The sequence below is a fragment of the Drosophila gunungcola genome (assembly GCF_025200985.1).
Source record: "Drosophila gunungcola strain Sukarami chromosome 3L unlocalized genomic scaffold, Dgunungcola_SK_2 000014F, whole genome shotgun sequence".
Classification (NCBI taxonomy): domain Eukaryota; kingdom Metazoa; phylum Arthropoda; class Insecta; order Diptera; family Drosophilidae; genus Drosophila; species Drosophila gunungcola.
In genome coordinates, this window is record NW_026453182.1 from 1347724 (window position 1) to 1363619 (window position 15896).

General features: G+C 34.8%; 6 protein-coding genes across 10 annotated transcripts; 3 read left to right on the forward strand and 3 right to left on the reverse strand.

Moving 5' to 3' along the window:
• Positions 1-11: 11 nt before the first annotated feature.
• On the reverse strand, positions 12-5917 carry LOC128260021 (neurocalcin homolog). Its single transcript, XM_052992702.1, has 6 exons — positions 5835-5917; positions 4529-4588; positions 977-1076; positions 774-892; positions 503-691; positions 12-427 (listed from the first exon to the last, which is right to left on the reverse strand). The coding sequence occupies exons 3-6, from the start codon at positions 1044-1046 to the stop codon at positions 233-235; spliced, it is 573 nt and encodes a 190-aa protein (XP_052848662.1). The 5' UTR covers positions 1047-1076; positions 4529-4588; positions 5835-5917; the 3' UTR covers positions 12-232.
• On the reverse strand, positions 1836-5915 carry LOC128260022 (neuronal calcium sensor 2). 4 transcript variants are annotated; one of them, XM_052992706.1, is made up of 6 exons: positions 5835-5915; positions 4529-4588; positions 3086-3276; positions 2875-3018; positions 2239-2367; positions 1836-2121 (listed from the first exon to the last, which is right to left on the reverse strand). In XM_052992706.1, exons 3-6 carry the CDS (start codon positions 3194-3196, stop codon positions 1945-1947), a joined length of 561 nt encoding a protein of 186 aa, XP_052848666.1. In that variant the 5' UTR covers positions 3197-3276; positions 4529-4588; positions 5835-5915; the 3' UTR covers positions 1836-1944. The 4 variants fall into 4 exon arrangements, with proteins under 4 accessions (XP_052848666.1, XP_052848663.1, XP_052848665.1 ...); XM_052992703.1 differs by having other exon boundaries at positions 3086-3650; XM_052992705.1 differs by having other exon boundaries at positions 3086-3612; positions 5835-5914.
• A 1176-nt stretch (positions 5918-7093) lies between the features above and the next one.
• LOC128259952 (flightin) lies at positions 7094-8827 on the forward strand. Its single transcript, XM_052992599.1, has 4 exons — positions 7094-7169; positions 7741-8007; positions 8071-8226; positions 8283-8827. Exons 2-4 carry the CDS (start codon positions 7745-7747, stop codon positions 8413-8415), a joined length of 552 nt encoding a protein of 183 aa, XP_052848559.1. The 5' UTR covers positions 7094-7169; positions 7741-7744; the 3' UTR covers positions 8416-8827.
• A 697-nt stretch (positions 8828-9524) lies between these two features.
• On the forward strand, positions 9525-10673 carry LOC128259962 (N-acylneuraminate cytidylyltransferase). Its single transcript, XM_052992614.1, has 5 exons — positions 9525-9616; positions 9680-9870; positions 9947-10151; positions 10219-10386; positions 10441-10673. The coding sequence occupies exons 1-5, from the start codon at positions 9543-9545 to the stop codon at positions 10547-10549; spliced, it is 747 nt and encodes a 248-aa protein (XP_052848574.1). The 5' UTR covers positions 9525-9542; the 3' UTR covers positions 10550-10673.
• Positions 10674-10948: 275 nt separating this feature from the next.
• Positions 10949-13320, reverse strand: LOC128259951 (putative uncharacterized protein DDB_G0288537). Of its 2 annotated transcripts, none has more exons than XM_052992598.1 (2): positions 12482-12533; positions 10949-12222 (listed from the first exon to the last, which is right to left on the reverse strand). In XM_052992598.1, the coding sequence occupies exon 2, from the start codon at positions 11999-12001 to the stop codon at positions 11087-11089; it is 915 nt and encodes a 304-aa protein (XP_052848558.1). In that variant the 5' UTR covers positions 12002-12222; positions 12482-12533; the 3' UTR covers positions 10949-11086. The 2 variants fall into 2 exon arrangements, with proteins under 2 accessions (XP_052848558.1, XP_052848557.1); XM_052992597.1 differs by lacking the exon at positions 12482-12533 and adding an exon at positions 12610-13320 and having other exon boundaries at positions 10950-12222.
• Positions 13321-13500: 180 nt separating this feature from the next.
• Positions 13501-15734, forward strand: LOC128259950 (uncharacterized). The gene is given in 3 exon segments (XM_052992596.1): positions 13501-13794; positions 13796-13890; positions 14666-15734. Coding segments are annotated over 3 exon segments (1227 nt in total). The 5' UTR covers positions 13501-13644; the 3' UTR covers positions 15648-15734.
• Positions 15735-15896: the final 162 nt, after the last annotated feature.

Below are 15896 nucleotides of genomic sequence, written 5' to 3' on the forward strand. Positions count from 1 at the left end.
TTAAAAAACGCTTCCTTTATGATCATTTTATTATGAAAAATTTAAAACCTCAACATGGGTGTTTTGGAACGGTCATAATAGATATTATTTAATATTATAATTTAATATTATAAGAATTGTTTATTATTAGAAAGAAATATACATAATGGCCATACTGAAACAAAACAATTTAATTCGCAATTACTCTATACACGTTTAAATGATTATTGCTTGCTTTTCAATAGTAATTAAGTTAATGAGACTGTGGATCACACTGTAATAATCGTACTATTGATGGATCACTCTTGGCTCCTTCTATGAACTCTTCCAAGCTTAATTTTCCATCTTTGTTTCGATCCATTTGCCGAAAAATCTTATCGGTTCGTTTCTCAGGAGTACTTTCGTCTTCTGGCATTTTCATCACCGACCCGACCATTTTGTATATTGCCTAAGAACATAATAACAAAGAATTTCCAAATCGTATTAATTCAACTGCTTGTAAGGAAAAAACAACAAAACTTACCGTAACAATTTCCAGCATTTCCTGCCGCGATATGTATCCGTTTCCGTCTAGATCATACATTGAGAACGCCCATTTAAGTTTTTGTTCGAGTTTTCCTCGAGATGTGACACTTAGTGCACACAAAAACTCTCTAAAGTCTATAGTGCCATCGCCGTTTGCGTCGAATGTCCGAAAAACATGTTCTGCAAACTGGAGGAGATGTAAGTTAAAATAAATTAATAATGAGAAATAAAAACTGACTATTAAAACATAAAAAATATAAAGATTTTACCTTGCTGGCATCACCATATGGGAAGAAGTTCCCATATATCTTCTTGAACTCTTCTACTGACAAATGCCCACTAGGGCAATCCTTAAGAAAGCCTTTATACCATTCTTGGATTTCGGCATCTAAAAAATATTTAGTAATTTAAGTTGATTTAACACGCAATTTATTTTTATTTGATTTAAATAAACATAAAGTGTTTAACTTACCTGTGAACTCAGTGTTTTGTTTCAGATCCTCCAAAACTTCCGGTTTTAGTTTACTATTTTGCTTTCCCATTGTTGCAGAACAATTTCATTATACAGTTATCTTAAAATGCAATATAATTATTTATAATTAACAACTGTATATTGTACAAACATAGAAAAGTTTTCATCGGGAACCGAAGTTTGAATACCCTTGCAGACCGACTATTATGAATAGCCAAATTAAGCAGATTGCCAATCGAGAATATTGTACGATCCCTCCGTTGTGAAAACCTTTATAGCCAAGTAATTCCGAAATATAAGACTTTTAAATACCACATAATAATATATGTTAATATAGCGTACTAAAAACCACATATATGGATTAACAATTCACATCCATCTCAAAGTAGCAAGATAAAACTAATTAAAGGTAGATATGTTCCTAATTATAGTTCTAATGAAACTGTGGGAGACTAAGAAAATGAGTACTACAGGAGCAGAAGAAAATCCGTATGGTTTCCATTTAATTATGACAATAAGATGACAGCTAAAAATAAGTCTAATATCTAATCAGTATAGTGTACGCTAAAGGCAAAACTATTTATTAAAGTAGTGAATACAAATAAGAAGCATAGGAAAGGTTCTTCATTTGTTTAGCCTTTTCGAAAAGCTAGTAATATTCAAATCGTCAATATGCAGCTATTTGTTAAAACACATTATTTCTTGACCAAGCTGAGGAAAAAAACTTTTGAAATAATAATGGTAAATTAAAAAATTTAATGAACAAACATCACAATGACGCAGACTTAATTTTTTTTTTAAATCTGATGATAATTTTTAATGTATTAATTTTAATGACACACTGAAAATAGTTTAATGATTTCATAGTTTTATAGTAGTTTAATTTTAGTATAAGAAATATAAATTAAATATTTATACATTTCATTACTGATTTCATCAAATACACACATATTGTAGGATATAATTGTTTATGGTGCCAACATTTTTGACAACTCCTCATCTTGCAAACATCCTTTCAAGAACTCATCTTGGGTTAATTGACCATCGTTATTTTCGTCCATTTTTGCAAATATATTTTTTGCCCTTTCTTCTGCTGAATCAGCTGGACGATTAGATGAGCACGCTCCTAGCATGTCATAAATTGCCTAGAAAGACAAACAATAAATTAATTTTCCATAATTGAAAACTTAAGATAGCCTTTTAAAACGTTTCAATGCGCAGCACTATTCAGAAACTGATTAGGTAAAATATTTAGTTCCTACCTGAACAATTTTGGTCATTTCTTGTATGTCTATGACACCGTTGCCATCGACATCATACATTCGAAAGGCCCACTTCAACTTTTCTTCCGGTGTTCCGCTTGAAGTAACATCTATTGCGAGTAAAAATTCCTGAAATCACAATTTTAAAAGAATTTAATTTTTGAGATACTTAATAATATCGTTGTTTTAGATAGATCTGTTAATTTGGTTGATTTAATATTTAAAGTAACATGCGCGAAAGGGGCCCACAAACTGACATAGCTATACAATAAATAATAACACAATATGCATTCTCATCACACATACAATATACAAGTAAGGAACACCCAAATATGTACATTGGATTAAAAAAAAATCACAAAATACCTCCAAAGTCAACTGTCAGTGAATTTTTATACACGTTTGGCTCTAAAACATGTTGCTAGCTTTTTCCTAATATTCTTTGAACAATTTCTACAGATAGTTGTACAAATGTTTAAATGACCAAGAAATTAAAATTTAATTGTAATTTGTATATCCTAACAATCCTAAACGACAGTTGGTAAATACAGAGCAACACCAACCAAACGTCAAAAGAAAACTTTCAAATTGAATTCTGTATCGGCAGAAACAAAATTATAGTTTAGGAAAAATTACCTTAAAGTCAATATATCCATTTTTGTCCATATCGAATGTACGAAAAACATGGTCGCAAAACTCTTCCGCATTTCCGGATGGAAAAAACATTTTATACATATCGACAAATTTTGCTGGCGTCAATCGGCCGTTGGGACAATCTTGCTGTACAAAAAGAGACGAACGAACCAAATTTGAGACTTTTCCTTGGTGTGGTAATATTTGTACTCACCTTAAATCCTTTATACCACTCTTTAATTGTGGCTTCGTCATATCTCGTATGCGTTTTTAAAAACTCCATGTCTTCTTTGGTTAAACGGTCTTTACTACTTAAGCACCCCATGTTTTCACTGTTTATAACTTTTTAGGAGCTAATTTGTTTCTATTTAGTTATTTTTCTTTGTTTAAATTGCTTTGCCTGGTCTGAACATTTGACTTAATGTTTATTTGTGGACAGAAAAACTCCAAATCAATAATTGTGCTTGTATAGCATTACGTTAACGATATGTATGAATTGTGGCACGAACAAATGATGATTGAACGAGCGACTTCATTTATAAATTTTTCTTGATAATAATAAGCAAAAATGTACTTGACTATTAACTTGTATATTTCAAACCTGATGTGTACTGAAGGACTAATCAAATGGTTGAGGCGCATGCGCGGAAATTGTCTCTATACATGACGATTATTGGTTAACCATATTTTCTGTACACGGTAGGACTTTTTTAAAAAAGGAAACAGGGTTGCCACGTTCACCTACAACATTTATATTGAATTACAAAAAATGCTAAATGCTAAAAAGTAAAATAGGTTGAATAAGAAAAACAAATTAATATTTTCAAATTAAGTTCCCTCTAGTTAGGCTATTTCCAGCGCTGAAGCTCTTTTTTTAATAGCAAAAAAGAAATGGACTGCTGTCCGCTCTTTAAGTTATTTGGAATAACAATCTATTGTATTTTAGGCATATTTTAATTAATATATCACTTTTTATTGATATTAAGGATTATTTATAAAAATGGACAAAAAGCGATGCAGAGCTGCAAATTATAAATTGTATCAGTCGACTCCCACGTAGAACGGTTACCTCACCCTCAAACAAACAGTCCACAAATTGCGATTCCGTCAGAAAAAGCTAAATGCCATTCTGGAGAAAGCGAAGATCAATGATCTAATAGTGCAAGCGATAAACAATGATTTAGTTTCGCACAACCACGAAACAATTACTTTCAGTTTAGAGTCTTTGTTTCATCTCTTTAATTTTTCTGTATATTTTTTACCGAAAATACAGTAGGATTAATATGTATAAACGCCGGATGTTCTACATTTACATAATTAGTTACTCCTTTCTTATAGAGAATGTTTTTATTACAACGCATTCAGATTTTTTTTTAAATTTAAAAATTATCTGCAAGGGTATTTTTTACTTTTTTTTGTATCATAATTTTATTGGTGGTTTAAATGAATCCAAATGGGTATTAAACATGATTAGTTAACACTATTGACTATTTTAAAGGTTGACACACACATTTTGGAAAGTATTTAATACAAATCGTATTTGTTTAATTGGCTGCTTAAGTATTGAGTTAGTCATGCATATTGGGCTACAATAAGGCTAGGCACGAATTTTATTGGTAGAATTTTAAATTTGTTTTATGTCAGATCTTAAACTTACATGAGATTATTTTCCGTCGACTAAGTCAAGTAGCATTATTTCCCTCATGAGGCTAATAAGCTGAAAATAGAAATAAAACAGCTGATAAATAAAATATATTTTTCGATTTCAATGATGATTTTGTTAGGAATAAAAGTACACAATATCATTATATATAACTCTCATTCGCGTTAAGCAACAGTTAAATAGCAAATGAAACCAGTTCATTTTTATTTTAAAAGTAAAAAAAAAAAAAATTTTAACAGATTTGTTTTTAAATTTTTTCGAAAATTAGGCTTTTTTTGTAAGTTCAGAATTTTGCCTCGAACAAAATTGAAGACAATTCCAGCGATTTAATATCGATTTTGAACCGATGATTTTGACCAAAATCAGCTCAAAACATGATCTTGTTTTTAAGATAATTTATCAAAGGCTTATTGATTAGGACTCAGAAATATATTACAAATCTTTAAGGTCATGGTCAATCGGAAAATAATGAGTTGATTTAAGATATTTTCTTTTGTTTCCGTTCCGCTTTCGAACACGTATTTTGAAAATTAGATTGGGGCCAAGGCTATACAGTATTAAGGTCACTTGTTAAAGCTTTGGTTTAGCTAGTTACTACTCTTTATTCCGGAATATGCGAAGCCAATACAATTTCAAAACCCCTGTCATGATGAATACGCTGAACGAAATGGAATTTTTGGCACACGCATACGCCTGCGTGTCACGTGGGGAAAACACGGCCCGCGCCTATAATTTTTCTAACCGAGGGTTTTGTGTTATGGCTTTTTTATCTGCTACATTTTCACACCAAATCGGGCTAGGCTATAGATACAAAAAATAGCACTTCCGAACCAAATTTTCCGTATAGTATAGCTTAAGCTGGTTTACTTTCGATGGCTGTGTGGTCCAATTAACTTCGCGTTCCGACTCCCAATGGGGATACTCGGTACACCGTCTTACATAAATTGACACTATTTCGCTCGAGAACTTAATGCATTAATATAACCGGCTCGGATAGTGGGGGGCTTCCAATTTAAATAAAGTAGTTTGTTGTTTGTCCATATGTATGTGCGTATGTATTGAATTTGTATGTCACATGGGCCACATGCCCTCAAAATATTCATATTAAACACAATTTACATACGCATTTTTATATCCTATATAAATTCGTCCTAAATTGTTATTTTTGATATTTATATATGTACTTGGATGCATATATACATATGTACACACAATATATGCACGCAAAATGAACAAAATGTGTATATAGTTCTGGTTACTCGGATTTTTGATGCCTTAATGGGCGGTAAGCCATTTTTACCTGAAGAAAAACTATTACACATAGATTTTAGGCACATTTCTACTGCCTGCTAAATTAAAACAGTACCACTTTTTGCAAATGCAATAAACAATCAATACAACAAATTTAGGGGTGGCTTAAATTAAGACGATATATATTGAATTAGAATTATATCGATAAATTATTGTTGTTCATGATGTTGTTGTTCTGAATATATCGATACCAAGCACGACAAACAACAACAAATTTAAGGTGGCCATTTCGAGGGTGAAACAAAAGTGTTCCACATTTTAATTTAAAAAAATAAACCAAATAATATCAGTCATAATATTATCAATTTAATTATTAAATTTATATCTGGGCGTTCCTTAAAAGTGCTTTACTTTCTTTCGTAAAACAATTTTTAGCATAAACAAATAAATTACTTACAAATCTTTTTCAATTCTCTTGTTTCTTTTTAACTTAAATTAATAACTGTGTTTAGTTCCGATTTGATATATTTGCCTTGTTGCCTCTTTGTATTTTTAAAAAAAAATTTTTGGCGCGGATGTAATCAACTTCAGAAATTCGGGCTAAGTTGTATAGAGATGTACACAGTTTTAATAAGTATAGATATGTACACAGTTTTAATAAGTTAGTTTTAGTTACAATTTTTTATACAAATCAGACTATTATATCGTTTAGTTTTCAAAGAACGATTGAAAAATCAACATCGTTGCTTTTATTGCCCAAACCAACAAAGCCCATCCGTCAACAGTCGCAAAAACTATTTTAAAACTACTTTTCTTTGCTCTTGTTATATTAGATTCTATGGAATAATGGTTTAAAAGTTATCTGAATACAGATGGCTGTTAGCCTTAAAACATACACGCAATTAACTAGAGATGTAGCCGTTTATTATTATATTTAAATATTGCCCAGTGGTTGTTCAGATGGATTGATATATAACAAAGATAGCTTAAATTAAAACAAAAAATTGAGCACCTTTTATTTAGTTTATTTTCTGGTATTGCAAACATAGTTTTTCGGTTTAAAAAAAATTACTTTCAAAGTCTTTAAGTTAAAAAAAAAATATGTATGTTTTTTAAGTAAGATGCAAAAGGTGTTTAAAAGGTGTTGTTATTTTTTAAATTGAAATTTAAGCAAGGTACCCCATATAGCTAATCGTTAGCGTACATAGGTGTTAATAGTGATTTGGCCAATTAAATTTAGTATGTGTGTATGTATGTCAAACTATGTATATAGTTTCTGCTTCTCGATATATATAGATTAGGTTTTCTAAGTGCATTTGCTTCGAGCAGCAGATCGATCAATTAGTCTTTTTTCTTTTATATCAGTATAAACACTATAGTAAAGGTATAGTCGCTTAATTTTCTAGTGAACCCAGTATCCTAGTTAGCTGGACTTGGTAATAGAAAAAAAATGAGATACCCTTGCCCATAACATGCAAATATATATTTGCCAATTAATCAATAACAAGGATTTATCTGACAAATAGTCCTTTCCAAATATATCTGTGATTTTAGTGGTTTTATATTACTTGCCTTAAAAGATAAAGCAAATCAATTTAAGCTAATTAAAATTGTTTTAAGTTCGTTGAGTGATGTAACTATTTAAATATAGATTATATGCACTAAACTATTTAAATCGACCTGAATAAAAAAGCGTCCTGAAATTGAAAAACAAAGGAAAAAATTCCCAAGGGAAATACAATACAATGTTACGCAATTATTGAAAAGGTCGCCGTCTGATGATAATGGGGAGATTATAGGTTCTTTTTATAAGTGAAGCTTCTAAGAGATTACTATACAAGAAAGATTTCGATTAAAATATTGATTTTAAGCACTTAGCGTTCAGGGATTAAAGACTACTTAGGTGTAACATTTTGCAGAAGACTTTTGACTAATAAACCCACCTCCGATCCCAGTAATATGGCAGACGAAGAAGATCCATGGGGTTTCGACGACGGCGGCGAGGCGGAGCAATCGACCCAGGCATCCAATCAGGGCACTCCGGCCGTGCCCTCCAAGGCACCTAGTGTGGCGTCCGATCACAAGGCTGACAGCGTGGTGGCTGGCACTCCGGCCAACGAGGAGGTTCCTGCCGAAGAAATCGAGGAAATCAAAGCGCCTCCACCTCCGCCAGAAGATGATGGATATAGGAAACCCGTTCAATTGTACCGACACTGGGTCAGGTTGGTATCCCACGAAATTAACGAAACGAATCCCCGTGTTCTTATGCAATTCAACATTTTCAGGCCCAAATTTCTCCAATACAAATATATGTACAACTACAGAACCAACTATTATGATGATGTAATTGACTATATTGACAAAAAACAAACTGGAGTGGCACGGGAAATACCAAGACCTCAGACGTGGGCGGAACGTGTCCTGCGCACACGAAATATCAGGTAAATGATTTATTTAAATTAATTCAAAATAAAATATTCATATTGATTTATTTCAGTGGCAGTGACATTGATTCTTATGCACCAGCAAAGAGGGACAAACAATTAATTCAAACACTGGCTGCCTCAATAAGAACTTATAATTATCATACCAAGGCATACATTAACCAGAGGTATGCTAGTGTACTTTAGTATGTGCACTTAAATAGAATAATAGAACCGTTATAAAAGATGAATACTCGTAGTTATAAAAAAGATAAACATTTTAAATGATCTATACATTATAGTCAGTCAGTAAGCGTTTGTATATCTGCGCACCTCCACACTCGGTATTGACCTTACATAATATAATGTAATGAGGTTAATAACGCTCGGTAACACTTTTCAAGAAACCAAATATATATTTTGTATATTTTCTTACAAGCGTAATTTCTGTTAATATATTTTTATATATATTTATATATATTAACACAACTTACCTCTCAATACATGGTATTTTTAAGATTATTTACTTCATTTTTAGCAAAGTAAATAAATTAAAAAACTTATTTATATTTTAAAGCTTAAAATAAAAAACTGTGCAATAAATAAAAATAAACAAAAATCGTCGTTTTATTTATGGTATTTGTATGAAAGGTTTATGGTTAACAAATCGATAAAAAATAACCATAGTTTAAATTGAAGACACCTGAGTGGAAATAGGAACATTTTCGATTGACATTTTATACAATTAGATCATCCGAAGCCGTAAATAAAACGTATACTTATTCGAATTGTTAAGTAATCAATTTCAATAGAAATCATTCGTGTTGATCTAAATTTAAAAATGTCCTAAAATTATTGGGGATTACATGTTGTAAATAAATTTTTAGGTTAATCGTTGTTATAAAAATACGATGTTTTATTTAAACTGTCCACCAGATGACACCCACTTCGATGAACTGTCCATTCGGTACTAAAAATAATAAATCAGAATAGTCCAAAGTCCGGATATATAATCCAGCGCTTATACTCATACTCACCCTAATAACTTACAGTATAGTAAATTAAGCTATTGTGTGCGTTTGATTAGTAAATATATTTAGGGTGGACAAGTCAATAACTTTTTGCTGGGTTTTTAATTTCGAATGCAAAAATTTAAATAAAACAAAAATTGAAGACAATAAATACTGAATAATTTTATATTGCGTGGTGTTTTCTTATGAAATATTTTAAGACTTCATGTTTACTTCACTGGTTCACCCTAACGAAAATTCTGTATATGGGCTACTATTTTTTTTTTCTTTTTTATTCAGACCTGAGATATAAAGCACAGCGCAATGATACAGTTTAAACCGATTAGCTGTCTTATTTTACTAGTGTTTCTTTTTGAAACTGGGTGTACAGAATTTTGGTGAGAAATATATTATTATACAAGTATAAAATAATAAGAAATAAATCAATGTTATTTCTTCAGTTTAAGAAATGATATGCACGCATTAATTTTAGCCCGCGGAGGAAGCAAAGGCATTAAGCTGAAAAACTTAGCTGAAGTTGGAGGATTGTCACTTTTGGCCCGCACAATCAAAACAATTCAAAATTCGTCTTGCTTCAAACACATTTGGGTTTCCACAGATGACAAACGAATAGCCATCGAGGCGCAGAAGTGTAAATTTAAATCTGACCACTTTGATTTTGGATTAAATAATTAATTAGTAATTAATTACTTAATTTCAACTTGCAGACGGTGCCATTGTACATCGTCGCCCTGAGAAATTCGCTAGAGATGATACCCCTTCAATTCATGCAATTACGGAATTCCTAGATGTTCATAAGAGTATTGAAGACTTTGCCTTGTTTCAGTGCACATCCGTTTTTCTAAAAACGAAATACATTCAAGAAGCTGTTCAAAAATTTGATTCTCATGACTGTGTTTTTGCTGCTAAGAGGTAGGCAATTTTATTCAGTTTTAAAGTAACTTGGAAATCGTTTGTTTAATTGCTCTTCATAATTTAGGTCGCACTATTTACGATGGAAAATAGTTGATGATATTTTGGTTCCAGCGGAATTCGATTTAAATGCTAGACCAAGACGTCAGGACTGGAAGGGTGATATTGTGGAAACAGGAATGTTTTATTTTTCAAGAAGACATCTAATAAATAGTGGTCTCTTACAGAATAACAGGTAATATTTGTTATTTGCAATCCGCGGTAAGCTAACAATATTTTGAACTTTTAGGTGCTCCATTGTGGAAATCGATGTCAAAGACGGCTTAGAAATTGACTCAAGCCATGATCTTACATTGGCCAAATATATTTTAAGTAGTGAAACCAAAACGGATTTATAAACATTAAAACTTATGTTCTTGTTTGTTGGCAGAATTACTAGTTCATTATATCCTAAGATCATTGCTTGTGGAAATCAAATAAACGTATTTGATTTAAATGTTTTGTTTAAAAAAAATTTTTATTTTTATTTTCGCATATTAGCTTTATTTCTTTAATAAAGTGCTTAAACGATTTCGGTCATCAATGACTAACTATACTAGTACGTTTACGCAAAGAATTTCAAGTGTAAATTATTTACCAGCCCCTAAATCGTGTAAATCAAAAATGTTAATAAAATCAAACAAAATCACATTCTAATGGGTATCAATTTATTGTTTGGCGTTAACGAATATTTTGAAAATAATATTTCAAGTTGTGCCTCTGTTTAATGTAGCGATTTTTTCTGATGAATAGCTAGTGATTCGCTTGGCCAAGAGACTTGGCACTAGAGCAGTGCTGGTGGGTCTCAGAATCAGGCAACTTCTTCCGAATCGAGCTATATACAATGAGGATATGGATATGGAATTCCTCTTGATATGGGCAGCACCACCAATCAATCAAATTTGTATCTTGTGTGACTTCTTGCTGATTGGTTGATTATTAAGCTTTACGGGTTGCTGCTTGTTTTCCTGTTTTGGAATCTCAGCTGGCTTCTTGCAAAATATTTCCTTTACTTCATCATCGGCTCCTTTGGTTAAATTTTGACGTCGTTTATTAAGATTTATGGGGCAGCAGACACATTGTTGTTGTTGCTGCTGCAACTGTTGCTGTTGCAATTGTTGCTGCTGCAACTGTTGCTGTTGCAACTGCGATTGATACATTTGTTGGTTGTTGAAAAACCATGGGTAATGGCAACAATATTGCTGATGGGCTTGCATCCTGAAATGCGAGCACTGGTGGCAAGTACACAATGGCTGGCAAGGGCAGCCAGAGTAAAACCCAGTGGCAATGGGAATATTTAATTGTTGGTTCTGCAGCGTAGAAGTCGAAGCTCCCATAACGGGTGGCATCATATGCTGAGTGTACTGATGAATGGAATTAGCATGGCCATCAAATGCCAAAGAAGAATGTGGTTGCAGATTCGAAAATGGACTGCACGAAGCATAGCCACTGCAGAGGCAGTTAGCATAGTTTTCCGGTTTCAGCATGCTGCAGTTGCTTCCGTGTCCCAGATTTTGAGCCTGGCTGCAACACTTAATCAGGGGCATTTGGCAGACTTGAGGTGTCCTCGGCGAACAGCAATTGCTGCAGCTGCAACAGGAACAACTCGACAAGTTGCCCGGTGCCGAACTCAGGAATTGCTGGCCAGGATACATCATAGGTCTGCCTGGTGTTGCTCCATTCTGGGTCATTGGTAAGAAACCGAAGGACATATGTGAAGAAGTGTTGCTGAAAGGCTGCTGAAGTTGCTGCTGTGACTGCTGCATTGACTGATGTTGCTGCTGTGTCACCTTATGCAGTTCCTCCTGCATTTCTATAAGCTTTTGGTTGTGCTCATTTTGTGTCTGCTCATGCAACTGAAGTTGATGTTGCTGCTGTATCTGCTCTGACAATTTCTGATGTTGCTTCTGAGAAAATGAAGTGTTGCCAGCTTTGTTCCTTGTTTCGGGAACCAATTGCGTTGATTTATTATTTAAACTATTCAGTTTTTGGCGGACCTGGGCTGCGATTTGCGTATATAGTTTTGAATGACCTAATAAAGGAAAAATGCAATAAAAACATTGTAGACTTTTAGAAAAAGCGCAGTAAATTCTAATGTTTTGTAGTCAATTCAAATATTTTTCGCTTTGCTTTTCACTCATTGCGTTTTATAGTTATTTTAAACATGATAATATTACCTTTTTTTTTTAATTTAATCATTTGACAGACGGACATGGCTAGATCGACTCGGCTATTGATCCCTGACCATATACTTATATGGTCGGAAACGCTGCCTTCTACCTGTTACATACCTTTCAACGAATGCAATATACCTTTTTACTCTACGAGTAACGGGTATAACTGGGTCAAGTAACTGGTTATCAAATGAAGATTTTACGTTACGTATGTATTCAAGAATATTTTTGACTGTCTAGATTACCTTTCTGGGTGCTATTGTTGTTGAATTCCACACTTTTTTGGGCACAATACTGATCTGTTTGAGATCCAGCGTGGGAACTAATATGTGACCGCGAAGTCTGCTGTTGGGCATGGCAGGGAACTAATTGTTCTGATCTTGGATGGCCCATATCCTGTTTGACTCGATTTCGCGCCAAAGCATCTCCGAGAACCACAAAGGAAGGCCTGTTCGCCAGGTCTTTGTTGCAAATTTTAACGAACCGTGGTAGAACTAAAGTTTTTTGCAATTCCACATTTATTTTATTCTTCCTCAGACTTTTAACTTCTTGATCATCGGCTAAGTTTGCTTGAAGATCATTGATACCATTCGCATAATCTTTCAGCACATCTATGCTAAATTTTTGATTTACAGCCTTGTCAGTCAATGTGGAATTATCACAATATTTTCCATCTTCTGGCGTATTTGCCACATTGTCTGGTTTATGAGAACTAATTTCGATGTGACCATTAGACCCTACGGTAATAACAAAACAGCATTTTGGCAGTTTTTCTTCAGTTTGTTTGACCATTTGCCCCGAAGATTCACAGTCGGGTTGAGACTCCATTTTTGACCACGAATTTTGATGTTAAACCTGGGGTTGGGCAATTGTTAAGGCAAACGTTTCAACAGCATTTTTTTTTCTTTAAAAAAAACAATATTTTATTGCAAATTTTGACAGAAATTCCTAACGAATTGTTGTTACTAGCTTTGTGTAACATTTACTGGATAGTACGCCTTGTAACTATAAAGCTTCTTATATTAATAATCTCTACAATATTTCATAGAACACACAAGTATTATTAATTTAAGTAGATAAAATAATAGCAAATAATGAAAGGTAATGTATAACTATGTCGAACATAAGGGGTTTACAGACCCAGCAATCAGTATTTTCCAGTTCAGTATTGTCAAAACTTCTAATACTATTTCTGGCTTAACATGTACAAAATTGTGATTCCCCATAGCTAACCGCTTTCGGTGGTGATAAAAGGGTTAAAATCCTAGTGTGTTTCGAGGATGTTCTGCGCAGAGAGCTGTGAGCATGGCTGCAATGGCTGCAATGCAACATCCTCGGGAAATGTGATCGCCCCTGGAAATGGATCGGCACAGGCACAGTCGGTCACAGTCACTCCGCAGCAGCAGTTCAACATGTGCTATGCTCCACTGTCGATGCAGTTCGACCAACGATTTGGGCAGCAAGTCCGAGGTGGAGCCACCGCGGGTGGGAATGTGCCTGGTCACCGAATGCCCGGAGGGTCTGAGGTAGGCTTACTGCTAGTTACCCAGATATATGCAACAAAATTTATTTCAAGTCACCACACTGTAAAATAATATTTGTAATTAGAGCCCCAGAATTTGATGTTTTGTGTAAGAAATGGCATTTTTTAAAAGAAAATAATTCAATTTTTATTTCCGTCATGTGTAGAGTAAAAAGCGTTTTCGACCCATAATGTATGTTTAAAATAATTTCCTTAATTGTTGTTTTAGGTCATGTTTTCCAAAATTTTGTATAGAAGGCTCAAATTTAAGGCCATTATTCCCAAAATTAGGTCAATTATTCCTAAAATGAAGGAAAAAAAAAAGCCAGAGATTCTAGTTGTAGACATAAGTCAAGTGTTCAAGCCCTATTCTAAAGACCACAAATCGTTAAAATTCTGTCATGTCATCCAAAAATTTTCCAAATTGAACTAATATTTTAGAAAATATTTAATAAATTGTTCGGCAGATGGCGCCACCCAATTGTTTTTTGGGGGATTTTTGCTTTGAAATTAATAAGCAGAGTAACGGGTATTTTATAGTCCTTCTTGTTTTTGATCATAATAGGGATTTAGTGGGATTATCAAAAGGTACTAGATAGAGTTTATTATAAATAGGAATACCCATTTATTCCAAATTCCAAAACTATTTATGTGACTACTCTTATTACTAGAACTAAATAGGGACCTTATGAGGGTTTGAATATTTTCTCAACAGTTCAGTAAATATATCAAATATTTCAAAAATTTCTATACATCATCTCATCTGTCATCCTTTGTAGCATTGACTGCAACGTGCCCCTGCCCAGCTCCTTTAATTTGGATGAGTACAATAAACCGATGATCTGCTCCTGCTGTTCACAGTGCAATGGGGGATGCTTGGATACCTACCGCTCGGCACAAGCGGTGACGACCTGTCCAAATCCCATTACCAATTCCAATCCAAATCCCATCCAGACGCCGCCTGCTAGCAGTTTTCAGTGCCAGTGCAGTCCTTTCGCAGGAGCTTGCCCTGGCCACGATGCGCAGTCCGCTCCCAAGGCTCAAGTATGTCCTTTGCCGAAACCACCAGGGACTAATCGACCGGAACAAGGAATGGCAATGGCTCAAACGATTTCAGCACCTGCTGCAATGCCGCAGATCTTCTGCCTTACAGGACCCACTTCGGAAGGCAGCATCCACCAGCCGGATCAGCAGCCCGTTTACTTTTGCAGCCTGATGCCAGTGGTGGTTCCGATGGCTCCATCGCAGCAGCCGCCGCAGCAGCAGCTGATGACGAGTCCTGCCCAGGACTCGCAGTTGCCGCCGCAGCAGCTGGTGCGGTACGACCTGCCCTATTCCCAGTCCAGATCCTGTTGCGAGTTCCAGCTTCAGACGCCCCTTTCCTTCCAGCTCTTTGCGCCCATGGTTAGGTTTTGCGAACCGCCAAATCCAAGTCCTGTGAAGGGGGCGCATCTACCCGGTTCACTGGCAACTCCATCGCCACCAGTAGCAACATCTTCCTCCTCCGTCAGATTGCCAAGAGCCCGTTCGGTCAGCCCGAAACGTAGCCGATCCTGCCTCCGGAGTAAGGATCTGTGGGCCAGTGGTGGCCCCACCGTCAGCGCCGCCCCCAGCCACGCCCCCTACCCCTCGCCCGCCCAGCATGGAGCGGGGAATGTGTGCATGAAGTGCGGCAACTGCTGGCACTGCCCGCGCTGCAACTGCTCAAACTGCTTCTGGCATCCGGGTTTGGGGAGAGCGCCCCCCAGAGACACTAGATAGGAACAACATATAGGTTATTTATGGGTACGAATTATATTTTCAGTCCAATTTTATTAAAACTATATGAACTAGTTGCTTTAATTCCAAGTCCCTGAGACTCCGTTTAACGATTGCTATCTATCTATCTATCAAGTTTGTACACTCAGGCAACAATGATCTCATCAAAAAAAACATTCAAGTTCATCTTATACTTGGTCCTTTTAAAAGCGAAATAATGTATTTTAGTTTCTTACAAGTAAGCGTTATAAC